The sequence below is a fragment of the Peromyscus californicus genome, unplaced genomic scaffold, assembly GCF_007827085.1.
Source record: "Peromyscus californicus insignis strain IS unplaced genomic scaffold, ASM782708v3 Scaffold_1__1_contigs__length_55948999, whole genome shotgun sequence".
In the NCBI taxonomy this organism is placed as follows: Eukaryota; Metazoa; Chordata; class Mammalia; order Rodentia; family Cricetidae; genus Peromyscus; species Peromyscus californicus.
In genome coordinates, this window is record NW_026294492.1 from 28,432,756 (window position 1) to 28,446,403 (window position 13,648).

At 47.6% G+C, this 13,648-nt stretch overlaps 1 protein-coding gene across 1 annotated transcript in view; it reads left to right on the forward strand.

Annotated features, from left to right (window-relative positions):
- The window catches only part of Vit (vitrin), a 120,783-nt gene that overhangs the window by 74,062 nt on the left and 33,073 nt on the right, over nt 1–13,648 (forward strand). Inside the window, exon 7 of the mRNA XM_052746304.1 lies at nt 649–834. Within this exon, the coding sequence (XP_052602264.1) occupies nt 649–834 (186 nt within the window). The remainder of the gene's footprint in view (nt 1–648; nt 835–13,648) is intronic.

Below are 13,648 nucleotides of genomic sequence, written 5' to 3' on the forward strand. Positions count from 1 at the left end.
TCAAGTAGGAGGAAACTTGTTGGGAAAAAAAGGGGTTCCAGGGTCTGGGTCTATGTGTCTATACAAAGGATAAAAACCTGTGGCAATCAAAATCTTCCTAATTTAGAACCTAGATGATCCTTGCTGTTTAGTTAGTTCCATTATCCCAGTTATTGGCAAGACATCTGGGGCCAGGAGTCAGTTGACTGGCCGTGAACCTACTTAAACCAAAATGCGTTCTCTAAGAGTGCGCCATAGTGGAGGCCCCGGAAGAGCCGTGTATCCATAGGCCAATTGCAGTTGAGATGGCAGGGTGAGAGAAGGGGGAGAAGAGAGGAAGAGAAATGGGGGCTCAAAAGGAAGGAAGGAGTAAAAACCATTGCTTATGGTGCCCGGCAAAGCAATCGGGCAACTAATCATGTTCTGCCTCTTCTATGTTGCTATGACAGTTTTGAACTGTCACTCAAGTGTGCTGTTTAATCTTGGGTTGTTGCTTGGCTTATTGCTCTGAAATTGTATGGACTATTTATCTAGATCCCACCCTCCACTACAACCAATACAGGCGTCTTCTAAAAGACAGTGGTGTTCAATAAACATTTATTTGACTCATGGTCCTCTAAGTCTCACAGGCTATTTTGTAGACACCAATGCAATTCTGTTTTCTTACAGGTGAGACCACAAAAGCCTATGAGAAGCCATCTATTACAGGGACCACCACACAACCTGCCACCCTGACACAGGCTTTAGCTATCCCAGTAGCTGAGGCTACCCACAGAGCCACATCGAAGCCATTCACAGCATCTGTAACCAGTGACCCCAGACCCCAACCCTTGGGCCACAGGAGCCAGGATACGGGTGAGTAGGTGGGCCATGTATGTTGTGTACTACAAGAGCAGATGGTGTATCTTTAGAGGAACAGCTTTGTTGGAATCTGGTATGCAGTGCCCAGCCCTTGCCTTGGGATGGGAAGTAGGTTGTGTCTTCCAGGCTCGAAACACAACTACCATTGCCATACCCACAAAGATAGGAGAGTATGTGAAACATTACCTTGACAAGATCGCCCTTCCTCCAAAAGCTCAGTTGAGGAAGACAGCAGACTTAGCTCTCCCCATTGCTGGGTTACTGGATTTTGTTTCCTTAAGTAATAAATGGCCCACACCCAGACATCTTTATATAAAAGAATCCCTTTGGGATGTCCGATAGCCGATAAGTTTGCTTGTCACATAATACAATCTCCAGTCTCTACACAGGTATCTATCTTCACCATCCTGAGATAAAGAGCACCTGTATCAGTTCAAATCGTTTCCTGGTGAGGGGAATGGGAAATTGTGCAGTGGGATCGCTATTATCTCGGAAGGTTTCTCTGAATATTTCCTGTCCGGTGACATATTTCCCTCCTTGGAGGAAATTCCCTGGGCCTTGTTTTCAGCCTCACCCCTAGTTTTCAATCATGATTGCCATGCAGCATGACCCTACCCTACCCTAGCAGATTCCAGCCACCTGTCTGCCCATCCTTTTATTTTCTACGGGAGAATTCGTACTTTCAAGGCACTGGGCAGTTTTCTAAGCAACTTACACATAGATCATAGAACTTGCTGGATCATGACCGCTCTGTGGGGCAGATCCATAGGACGTCTAACTTGAGTGAATCCATTGTTCCAGTGAATAAACTAAGGAATAAGATGATGGGGGTGCAAGCCCCAGGTCACCCGGGTGAGCAAGCGGAGCAGGAATCCACATGCCAACCCCTGGAATCCTTGCCATCAGCAAACGTATCCGCAAAAATCTGAGCCACGGAGGGCCATACTTTGGGAAGAATGAAGTGGCAAGATCGGAGGCTGCCGGGCTCCCCTAACATCTTCAGTAATTAATAATAACTGTCAGGATACTCAACACGCGTGCATTCATGGGCCAAGTATATCGCATGCTTTATTATAGTCTTGTCACTGATTCCACTGTAAACTTTCTGCTTTATCTCTGCCTCGTGGGAGAAGTTGTGACCTAAAGGTCCCATATCAGAGAACCATGAAAATAATTTTGTGACGTTTCAAAATACATCGGACGTGCTCCCCACCCCATCCTATTCATGTTCAGCTGGACTAATATTAACACAAGTTTACGATACCTGGCCGAGAGAGAGAAGCAGTCTCTGGTGCTGGGTGACCAGGGCTCACAGGAGTCCCCAGAACCAGAGCTTTTTTCCCGTTACATCCCAAGCTCTTGGCTCTAGGTTCCTCCATTCTCTCTAACCCATTCGAGTACCTGAATCAGCTCTTGTCTTTCCCAGAGGGCACCGGTTCTTATGCAACAGAGAACAGTGGCTTGTGGCTTCTTTACTTGGCTTCTCCTGGCAGCTTGGGAATCTTGATGCCAATTTGGCCGCAAACTCCTCAAAAAAAAAAAAAAACCTGAAGTAGTGACTCCCAGCCTGGCAAAGCTTTGCTATTCCTGGCTTTGGGACAGGGGCTTTGGACAGCAGCCTCCCAGCCCATCAGTGTTCCTTTTTCTTCCTTGCACAGCACGGGCATCCGTGCAACCCACACACTGCCGGGCCCATCCTCGGGGAAAGAGAGGCCTCTGTGTAGTGGGCACCATAGTTGTTAAGACAGGAGCCCAGGTAGGCAGGGGAGAAGGACTTCTTAGCCATGGCATTACCCACTCAAAGGCATTCTTGCACGCATGAAAAGAAGCAGATTTGGATGTCCAAGTGCATTTGTCCATTTAAAATAACAGTTGTATCGAGACACTCCTCTCATCCCATACAATTCACCCATTTAAAGTTCTTATTCAGGGGGGTGTAGTATATCCATAGTTACATGGCCATCGCCACAATCAAATTCTAGAACATTTTCATCACTTCCAAAGAAACCCTATTCCTATGAACCTGAACCTGAGTCACCACCCCCTTTGGTCCTAGATCAGCTGTTCTCAACCCTTTGGGGGCGGAACGACCCTTTCACAGGGGTCACCTAAGACCATTGGAAAACACAGATATTTACATTACAATTCATAACAGAAGCAAGATTACATTTGTGAAGTAGCAACGAAAATAATTTTATGGTTTGGGGATCTCCACAGTATGAAGAACTGTATTCAAGGGTTGCAGCACTTCTTACAGTGTTGATAGACAAGTTAGTTGTTACTGTATTTCCCTCCTTTTATATGTATGACTTAAACAGAGAGATGCTAGAAGTGGGTGTGACTGGGATGTTCAAGCAAAGCCGGGTTCGTTTAAGAAATATTTACTGAATGCTAACTACGTGTCGTCAGACAACATTCTAGGATATGTCAGTGACTGTCCCACCTCAACGCACTAAGATCCATCTCTGATCCCTTCAGCTTAGGACACCTCACTCCTGTGGGGCTGGAACAGGGCCTGCCCGCCTGGGTTTGAGGCCTGGAAGTCTTCCTACACTGAGGTTTACAAAAGCAAGCATCCTCTCAGGCAGAACACACCACCTTAGACTCTGAGTGCTTCTCAACCTTCCTAATGCTGCGGCCCTTAAACAGAGATTCTCATGTTGGGGTGACCCCCAACCAGAAAGTTATTTCATTGCTACTTCACAACTGTGATCTTGCTACTGTCAGGAATTGCAATTTAATATCTGATAGGCGACCCCAAGGGAGTCACGACCCACAAGTTGAGAACCATTGCCTTAGGGGGAGGTTGACAGCCAAATACGTAAATATTTAGATGCAGAAGAGACAGGAGCGCTCTCAGCTCACGAAAGCATGCTGAGGCGTGAGAGGACTCCCAGGAAAAGGGTGCTGGACACACTGTGGCCCATTCACGGACCCATGAATATATAAGCCAAGACGTCAGGAAAAAGCCAAGCAAAGGCTAGGAGTAATAAGCCAAGAGCCAGGGACACAGAGACTTCTCACAGGACAGGAATAAGGCTGTCTTCACAGGAGAGGCCAAAGATGGCACCGGCGCCCCCAGGAGCACCCAGCGCCAGAGAGAGCCACCTGGAGAGCCAGATCCATAGCTATAGTTAGAAAAGAGTTCTGCAGGTCCCGCTGGGTCAGCTGGGATCTCTCAGATGTAGAAGGGTGCATGGCAGCCTTGTTTGCCCAGCCAGGTTCAGTTTAAGAAGCATTTGGGTGGCCACTGCGAGCATAGCATTAAATGTATGCACAGTACAGAGACCAGAGGGGTAGAAGAGCGCCGCCTAGTGACGAGGTCCAGAAATGGCCAGGGTCATTCATTTCCCCTCCAGCCTTGGGCAAGGACTAGGAGGAGATGGAGGAACCGGGCAGGGGGAGACCAGTGTCTGCCAGTACGCGCCTTCCACGCGCCCTTTCCTTATCACCAGTATTTCTGTCACCTCTGGAAGTCTTTCTTCCTTAAGGTATCTGGAGCAGGCTTTTCTTGAAATTCAATCTTTCAAAAGACAAGCATTCCAAAAGAAAAATGGAGAAAGACCATGACCAGGCAAACTACAGCAGAGCTACAAATGGCCAATAAATGTATTTTTTTTTAAAGATATTCAAGCTGGGCAGTGGTAGCACATGCCTTTAATCCCAGCACTCAGGAGGCAGAGGTAGGTGGATCTCTGTGAGTTCGGGGCCAGCCTAGGCTACAGACTGAGTTCCAGGACAACCAGGGGCTACACAGAGAAACCCTGTCTCAAAAAACACCAAACCAAACCAAAACAACAAACGATATTCAACTCATCAGGAATGAAATAAGTGACAAATAAACAGCAAAATCTCTCTCTCTCTCTCTCTCTCTCTCTCTCTCTCTCTCTCACACACACACACACACACACACACACACACACACACACACACACATACGCACACACACACACAATTCATACTGCAAACTGAAATACACAGTTTGGGCAAGAGTGTGGAGAAATGATAGAATTTACCAAGAATGAATTGTAAGGTAAGTATGATCCACGGGTGGGAAGAACGGCCACGGGACATGGTCACGTGAAGAGAAACGAAGGTTTACTCACCCACCATTAGAAGTACGGGTCAAGTTACCGTACAGCTGCTCAAATGCACTGCATGTGCACACAGAAATGCTGTTCAGCCATGGAGGAAAATGCAACTATGGCATTTTCCAGAAGAATGGAGGGAAGTAGACATCATTATTTAAAGCAAAATGAGGCGCAGTCCAAAAGACAAATATCCCATGCTTTCTCTCATCTAGATTTGTGTGTGTGTGTGTGTGTGTGTGTGTGTGTGTGTGTGTGTGTGTATGTGTGTGTGCGTGTGTGTGTGCGTGTGTGTGAAGAGAGAGACAGATACAAGCAGAACAGGGACTTGGGGAGAAGGGGTCTAAAAGAAAAAAGTGGAGAACAGGGTAAGAGAGTGGTGGAATATATGGGACATGAAAATGGGGAGGGATATTTGGGGGGTGCAATTAAGGAAGGGACCCCCCAAGGGGGGAGGGGAGGTGGAGGAAGGCAATGGAGGGAGGGACATGAATAGGAGCATACCATAATGCTAAGTATGTAGACAATGTCATAATGAAACCCGTGACTTCACATGCTAACCTTAAAAATTAATAAAAATAAATAACCAAAAAGCTGATAGGCATGGGCACTGGCTGGTGTGAGAAGACTGGCCTGTGGTAGATTGCTCAGTCAAAGAAGTGAGGCGCAACATGGACCCCCCCAACACACACACACACACACACACACACACACACACACACACACACACACACACACTGTCCTGCACTTGTGTGTTGTATAAACCAGAGGCCAGCCAGCGCTGAATAGACAACCAACAATGGTCCCTTGCCATGCATCGTATATAGAGAAAACGTCTATACGGTGAGCCTATGTTACTGTTACGAATTGTACAAAAAATAAAGCTGCTTTGAGTTTATGTCACATAAATGAAACCAAGACAAAATGGGGGGGGGAGGAATCCACCATGGACAGTCCTAAAAGAAGTAAGAATCTTCTCATTACCACCTTTGAAACATGGCTCCTTCCCTCAGCTAACTTCTTCCCCAAAGAGGCTCTGTGTTTCTCTTTGCAAACTCCTCCGTCTCTTGTCTCCCTGTAAAGCCTTCCTTCAGAGAAACTGCCCAGTAAGCAATGAGTGCTGAAATATGTTTGACTCTCTCCCAGAATAATCAAGGCTAACCCATTGGCTGCCTCTAAAAATGACTGAGAGCTAACGCTATTTGTATCAACTTCGTGTTGATGCCGCTTAGGCAAATTGCAAAATGTTAAGTGACATTTCTGTTGAAGGATTACTTTAACCTCCCCACAAGTGGCACAGTTGAGGGGAATTATTTCTGAGGACAAGGAAATCTAAGAAATACGGCCCTTACGAATAAAGGGACGTACTTTGGGAATCATAAAACGCCAGGGTGTTTAGTGCCCGGAATGTCCAGCCACTGTTCTAAATCCTATCGACTTTATCTATTTATTTGTCTGTCTACCTATTTATTTACTTATTTATTATCTACATATTTATTTTCCATTCCAATGCCTCCCTCACGGCAGGTTCAGACAGCACAAAAGCCTTGCCTCGGTTCTGACCTTGGTCCGGGCTTGTTAGGTTGACTCACGGAAAGAATGAGGGCAGCTAGCTTCACGTTCATGCTCTGACCAGTCCAGCTGTGATTTCAGGTCTGTGGTCCCCCACTGCCTACGCGAGCGGCCAACACAGTCCTGGCTCCCATCCAGGTGAGAGCTTCAGCCGTCTTCCTCATTGCTACTCGGCATGACTCTAACTGCCCAAATCCTCACCATTCGATTTGGAGTTAATAGAGCCTTAAACCAGTTGGGCCAACATGATGCACTGCCCTCAGGCCCAGACTTGTGAAGAAACCTGTAAGGAAAGTAAGGAGGGCATTAAGTAACCCAGGCCTTTGCCCAATCTCCCTATCCCAGAGGCGATTTCATTACAGGTTTCGATAGCCATTCCTAAGGATTCAGTAACCAGGCTCTTAGATGCCTGAAAAGAGATGTTCTCTGCGGTTCATGCTTGGGGAAACTCATTTAAAAGATCAAGGGAAACCTTTATCCTCTTCCAAGAAAGGACAGAGCGCATCTTGCTTGGGGACATCCGTTATGCTTGGAGGAGAGAAGCACATTCTCTCCCAGGAAAGCACCTCTGAATCACAACAACCCGGGACTCAAAATTCACTGCCCTGCGGCCTTTCATGGCTCCGTGCTGCCACAGAAGCTGCAGCAGGTCTTGGCAACACCGCTGAGGCCCACAGAATACAGACAGGGAATGGGATAGGGGCTTCCCACCAGCACACACCCGGCCTGCTCGGGAGCTTATGTGCTGGCTAAGAACTATGCTACCACTTTGAGGCCACACGGCATGAGGACTAGTGGCCAGGACTGCCATGAAGAGGTGTTGATATCTCCTTCCTAGTGTTTTGTGTTTTATTCATTTATTTAATTAATTGCATGTGCACAAGTGATTAGCCTGGATGTATGTATGTGCACCACCTGCGTGCTTGGTGCCTACGGAGGTCAGAAGAAGGCATTGCATCTTCTGGAACTGGAGTTGTCGACCGGTTGTGGGTTTCACCTTCGGCACAGGGGCTGCGCCTTAATCTACTGCTATTTCAGCCAGCAATTGCAACTCTGCAGTTACCGGCCTGCTTCTCTGACAGCGGCCTGGCGGGAATTCTGTTTCCCGTAGGCGCTGGCTCGGTCACTGCTGCTAAAGTTAGCTTTAACTAAATCCCTATCGTTATATTTATAAGTAAAACTCGAGACTCAAAGGCTGGGGTGAAAACCCGCTAGCTCAGAGAGGTTGGGTAACACCCAGCGAACCTTCTCTCCTTGCTGGTGTCTCTGGAAAAAGTCCGGCCTTTCGTTCCACCAAAATAGAAAAGGCCTTGCCACTCAAACCCCCCCCCCCCAACTACTTCCTGTGCATCTCTTTATCTCTTCCGGATGCCCTCTGATGTTTTCTGATCACTTTCTGTCAGCTAATTGCTAACTGAGCCTCCTGACCCAAGGCTAATTTTACTGAATTAATGCAAATGCAAATTTGGGGTTCACAGTGTGATCGAATATCCCCCCCCAGCAGTGGGCCACCATGTGAATGCTGGGAATTGAGTCACCGCCCCCCGACCCGTTCCTCTTCAAGAACAATGGATGCGTTTAACCATTAAGCCGCCTCTTCAGCCCTTCAGAAGTAGCTTCTGCTTCGTTTGACACATGATAAGAGAGTAAGAACTAATTCCCCATCCCTCCCACAACCCCCATCAGGATTAAGTGGGTCTCCATAAACTGCACAATGGCCCCTTTGCCCATGTATACTCCGTTTTCTTGGCTTCGGGGCCAGAACTGGCCAAGCCATGGGGGCATTTTCTCCTCTCGTTCCTGTGGCCAAGATGTCCGCAGCCCGCAAGGGTGGAGCCAAGCACAGATTGCAGAAACTGTCTGAACCAGCGCCACTCTCAGCAGGGGACAAAATGAAAGTAGAAATCAGTTGCTGGGTGTAGACTCCCCACAGGGACTCAAAGGCAGGGTTCCAGAGATGCCTACCAGAAGCCTACAGGAGCAGGGATCAGCTTAGGCAAGGGGCTTGCTGCTTCTAGTTCTACATCCTAGACATGTGTACTTCCCTGGTCGCCCTTGGTTTCTCCAGCTCAGCTCCAGGTTAGCAGAGTGTGGGGGCATACCACGTCATTTTGACCTTCAAGAAAGATCTTTGTTTAGTCTGTTCTCAGTAAGAGAAAAAAAGAAGCTTTTATCAAGTCAGGGTCCCAAGGACTTATATTATTACCTTATGTCCCCTCCAGAGATTCTCCCACCTAATCAATCTCCTCAGACTGACCTCTGGGATGAAGTGCAAATAGCCAAGATGCACCATGTGCCTCAGACCTGCATTGGGGGTGTGGGGACCCAAACTACTCAGGGTCCGAGAATCTAAGCTTGCTTTACCCAGCAGGGCTGCATAAGGGGATTATTTGACCAGGGGCGTGGTTACCAGGTGTTTGGAAGGGTCTACACTCGACTGTGTGGTGTGCTTTGATCTAGCAAGGGGGAGGTCTTTTGCCCCACCCCTTGGCATTGTTATAAAAAGCCCTTTTGAAGAGGCAGAAGGGACCACTGGGTTTTGATCCAGATCCTCCCGAAGCTATCCTGTGTTTCTGTCTTTCTCCTCTTCGCTACTTTCTATCTAAAAGTTTCTTATCCCTCTCTCCTCCTCATAGGAACCCTTTTAAAAGGTGGGAGCTGGCCTCCCGCAGGGGGTGGATAGCAACAAGGTCATGTGCTCAGTCTCAAGCTCCCGTTTTCTTTTCACTGCCTGACCATCACCTTTGGGTTGATTGAAGAGTCTGTTCTGCTGAATGCATTTGGCCTTGTTCCTTTTTTTTTTTTTCTCTAACCAAATCATCTTCCAGTTCTTTTGTTCCACGAGTCTCTACTTCCTCTTCAGCATCCTTCATGTTTCCAATACTTGGGCCCACTTTAACTGTCAACTTGACCCAGCCTAGACTCACCTGCTCAGATCAGACTACATGTGAGCTCGTCGGTAGAGGACTGTTTTGATTTTTAACTGATGTAGGAGGTCCCTGCCCACCATGGGCGGCACCATTCCTTAGTCTTGTAGTCCCGGGCTATAAGAAAGCTAGATAAACATGAACCTGGAAGCAAGCCAGCAAGCACCTTTCTTCCATGGTTTCTGCCTTCGAGTTCCTACTTGAGTTCCTGCCCTGACTTCCATCAATGACAGTCTACTAGAAAGTGTAAGATAAACAAATCCTTCCCTCCCAAGAGTTGCTTTTGGTCAGTATTGTATCATAGCAACAGAAAGAAAACTAGAACACCATCATCCTCACGATTGCCCGATTGCCCAGAGCCACTCAGACCCTCCCAAGAATTCTCATCATGTCCTTGCCTGGGGTCACTCTTCTCAACCCAAAGATTCACAGAAATGGAGAGCCATGAGATCTCACAAAAGATCCTGCAGGGAGGAGGGGTGCGGGGGACATGACAAATATCTGTACACACTGAGTCAAGGCAGATAAGTATATCTGGAGCTGTTCGGTCTCCAACCAGCTCTCACCTCCAGTAGACTCATACATGTCAAGTAAGCTGCCCATTTTCTCAGCCCTAAGACTGTCAGATCCTGGAATTACAGAGAGCTGCATAAGAGCTGAGCAGCGGTGGTGCACGCCTTTAATCCCAGCACTTAGGAGGCAGAGCCAGGTGGATCTCTGTGAGTTCAAGGCCAGCCTGGTCTACAGAGCGAGATCCAGGACAGGCACCAAAACTACACGGAGAAACCCTGTCTCGAAAAAAGAAAAAAGAAAAGAACTGCATAAAATGCGTCTGGTCTAACGCCCTTCCACACAACTCTCCACCCAAACAAAGGCTCTTTGAGGTCTTCGGTAACCGGAGCAAAGCTGAGCTTCTGAGTGTCTCTCAAATAGAGAGACGCTTCCAAGTCTACGCGCCTCGTCTTCGGGTCTCATCGTTTCTGGAGTTCATTTCTCCAGGTCCCCCAGTGGCTCCTTCTGTGACTTGGCCGTGCATCCTGGAGTACCGCACACAGAGCAGAACACACCGTTTGTGTCTGAGACTTACTGCCCCTCTGAAAACAGGGCTGACTCCAGCCCAGCAAGCTCTGCCTCAGCCCTGGCTCCTCCCTTCCTGAGCTTGCAACTACTCAAGCCCCTGGCATCTTTTGTTCTCCGGCTTCTCGAATAAGCAGGATCACCTGGATCCCGGCTATGCTGAGTTGAGTATGCGTACCCAGGTCAGAATATCAAAGCACGGCCCCATGGACTCTGTTTGAGTTTTGCGAATAAGCTTCTCTGGCCTGGAAACCTAAGCACGGAATTAGTGTGAAAATGAAAAAGAAAAAGTTTCCAGGTCCCAAATAAACATGTCACAGTGTGTATTGGAGGGCATCCCATCTGTAGACCTGGTGCCATTGAAGCCTAACTGGCATGAACTCATGCCCAGGGCTAGAAAACGTCCCCAGTGGTTTCAAATAGGCTGCTGGCATACCAATGCCTTGGGCACAGCTGCTGGTCTCTGTTCTCTTAGCACTTCCTGTCCGGGGGACAGCAAGAGAAAGTCTGAGCAAAGTGTGCCGCCCTCTTGTCCTAGGGACATGCAGTCAGGAAAGGTGACAGGCGGCTGCTAGCATCCCCCAGCCCTGGAGGCCTGCTCCACCTTCAAACTTCCACTTCCTCCTCCAGGGACTCACCAGGGAGGAACTTGGGGGCTGTCTGGCCACCTGGGCTCTGGGCCCATAAAACTTTATAGTCCTGATGGCTGTATGTTGCAGCTCCCTCTTGGGTCCCAGGCTAGTGACTTCCAGATGTGCAGGGCAACAGGAGGCTCTGAAACCTGCCTCGGTATCACATTGAGTCAGAGAGGCAGGGATCATCATCCCAGGTCCTTGTGGATGGATGGATGAATGGATGGATGGATGGATGGATGGATGGATGGATGGATGGATGGATGGATGGATAAATTAATAGGTAGACTGATAGATGTGTGGATGATTGCATGGGTGGATAGGTGGGTAGATGGATGAATTAATAGAAAGACTGATAGATGTATGGTTAGTTGGATGGATGAATGGATGGATGGACGGATTAATAGATTGATAGGTGTATGTATGTATGGATGGATGGATGGATGGACGGATGGACGGATTAATAGATTGATAGGTGTATGTATGTATGTATGTATGGATGGATGGATGGATGGATGGATGGATGGACAGATGGATGGATAGATAGATGGTTGGTTGGATGGATAGATAGATGAGTGTGTAGATGGTTGTATAAAGGGAGATTAAGCTCAGTCTCAGGATCCTACTGACTTGGGCTCAAAGTTCAACCAAGGCAATTTTTTGCGTGTGTTCCAGTTTTCTCGTGTGCAAAACAGGGTCACAGCTATACCTAATTCAGGCTCAATGTTACTTACTAATTTCAAAGTGGCTCTGAGTGCCACTGAACAAGCTCTGGGTAAAGGTTAACAGTCCCTGAGTGTTCTTCCCACTGGACATCGCTCAAAACACAATGCTTCCCTTAGATCTAACTCTGTGAGATGGCCAACCAAAGACCGTCACCAAAATAATCCCCTGTTTTGTTGAGTGGCTTACACTTTTCAGAGTGACTGTATGTACACTTGTCTCCTCTGAGTCTCCCCCGTGTGAGTCAGGGCAGGATACTTCCTCATGACGTCACAGGAGACGGCCGTAGGTGAACTGTGGACAAAGTGGGAGAGGCGCGCCCTGCCTGTTCTTGGCAAACTCCGGATGGCGTTCTGACTTCCCTCTTCCCATGCCACCCTGTCCCTCCTTGACACCCGAACACAAACGTCCTTTTACACACTTACTTCCCATTACCACCAAGTCCAAGATACACCAAGTCTCAGCTGTCCAAATATTTTTCAGGCCCTGGCTATTAAATGAATGGGAATTTGTTCAGACTCGTCCCAAGCAAGATGAAAGTGGCATTGATGGACAGGCTTTGGGGACAAAAGTAAGAACCTGGGGTCACCAACGCCATGATGTGCTCAGCATTCTAGCCTTCGTGCTGAGGAAAATTTTAAATACTTAAAAGAAAATAGCAATTGTAAGTGCTTTGGTAGAAGAGGAGTGAGTCACCAGCATCTTTTTAAAAGTGGAAAATAGCGCAGTGCTGATTTTCACCAGCAGGTGGCACTGAAGTAATAAGGGTAAAGTAACTAAAGATCATTATGAAGGTCTTGGTGGTGGGTCCTATCCTACCCAGTTAGAGCTCTCAGAGGGTGCTACTGACTCACTCCAAGTCAGTAATGCCCGAACCAGGTTAATCCAGGTCTTACCACTAAAGGACATATATGGACGTTTAACCTTTCAAAAATTCCCCGGCCTCATTGCATGAAGAAAAAGATACCACTTCCTTTGAGTGATTTAGTAGTTCCAACCTCAGCAGGACAGATCGATAGCCTTTAAGAGACAAAGGCTGTTCATGCCCTCAAGTTCTCTGGGAAGGGTGAAGGGTGGGATAGAGAAATAAGCCATCTTTGTGTTGTGAGGTTTCCCAACATGTTCACACTGCCTCTGAGCCCCTCCTAACCTTACAGATGTCCCAAATAAGAACAGAGCTTATTGGCTAAGAATCGCCACTCTTCAGCACCCTATCCACAGCACGTCTGTGCATTGGAACCCAATTGCCATGTTTCTTTGCTCTGATTGAGGCACGCAAGGAGAGGAAACTCAGAAATTGGTGGAGGGCGCCAACTTTGGAAAATAATCCAAATAGGTGGAATGGGTGTGATTAAAATGGTATTGGGTGCATATTGAATGGCCCGATGTAAGTATGCATGGGTGGGTGGGTGGAAAGATGGATAAATAACTTGAATGGTGGGGAAAAAATTTTAGCTCAAAATACTTCAGAAGGCTGCAAGGGAAATCATTCCATGTTCTCAGTAATCTAAGACCATGTTAACATACATTGCTTTGTCTGGGTAGGCAGTAACTCGGTCTCTAGAAGTATTCAAGTACCAACCAGCCACTAACACAATTGGCGGTGTTTTTGACTAGATGAGATTTTCGGGAATCCCGGGATTCCTTTTAGTCTGTGCCTCTTAGTGCAGAGAGAACGAAGCACATGGCTTTGGTTTTAAGAGCTCCACATGGGAGGAACGAACATCACCAGGATTCCATGATGCGTCCTCCAGAATCCTGGTCCCATCTTCCACCATTGAACCCTCTG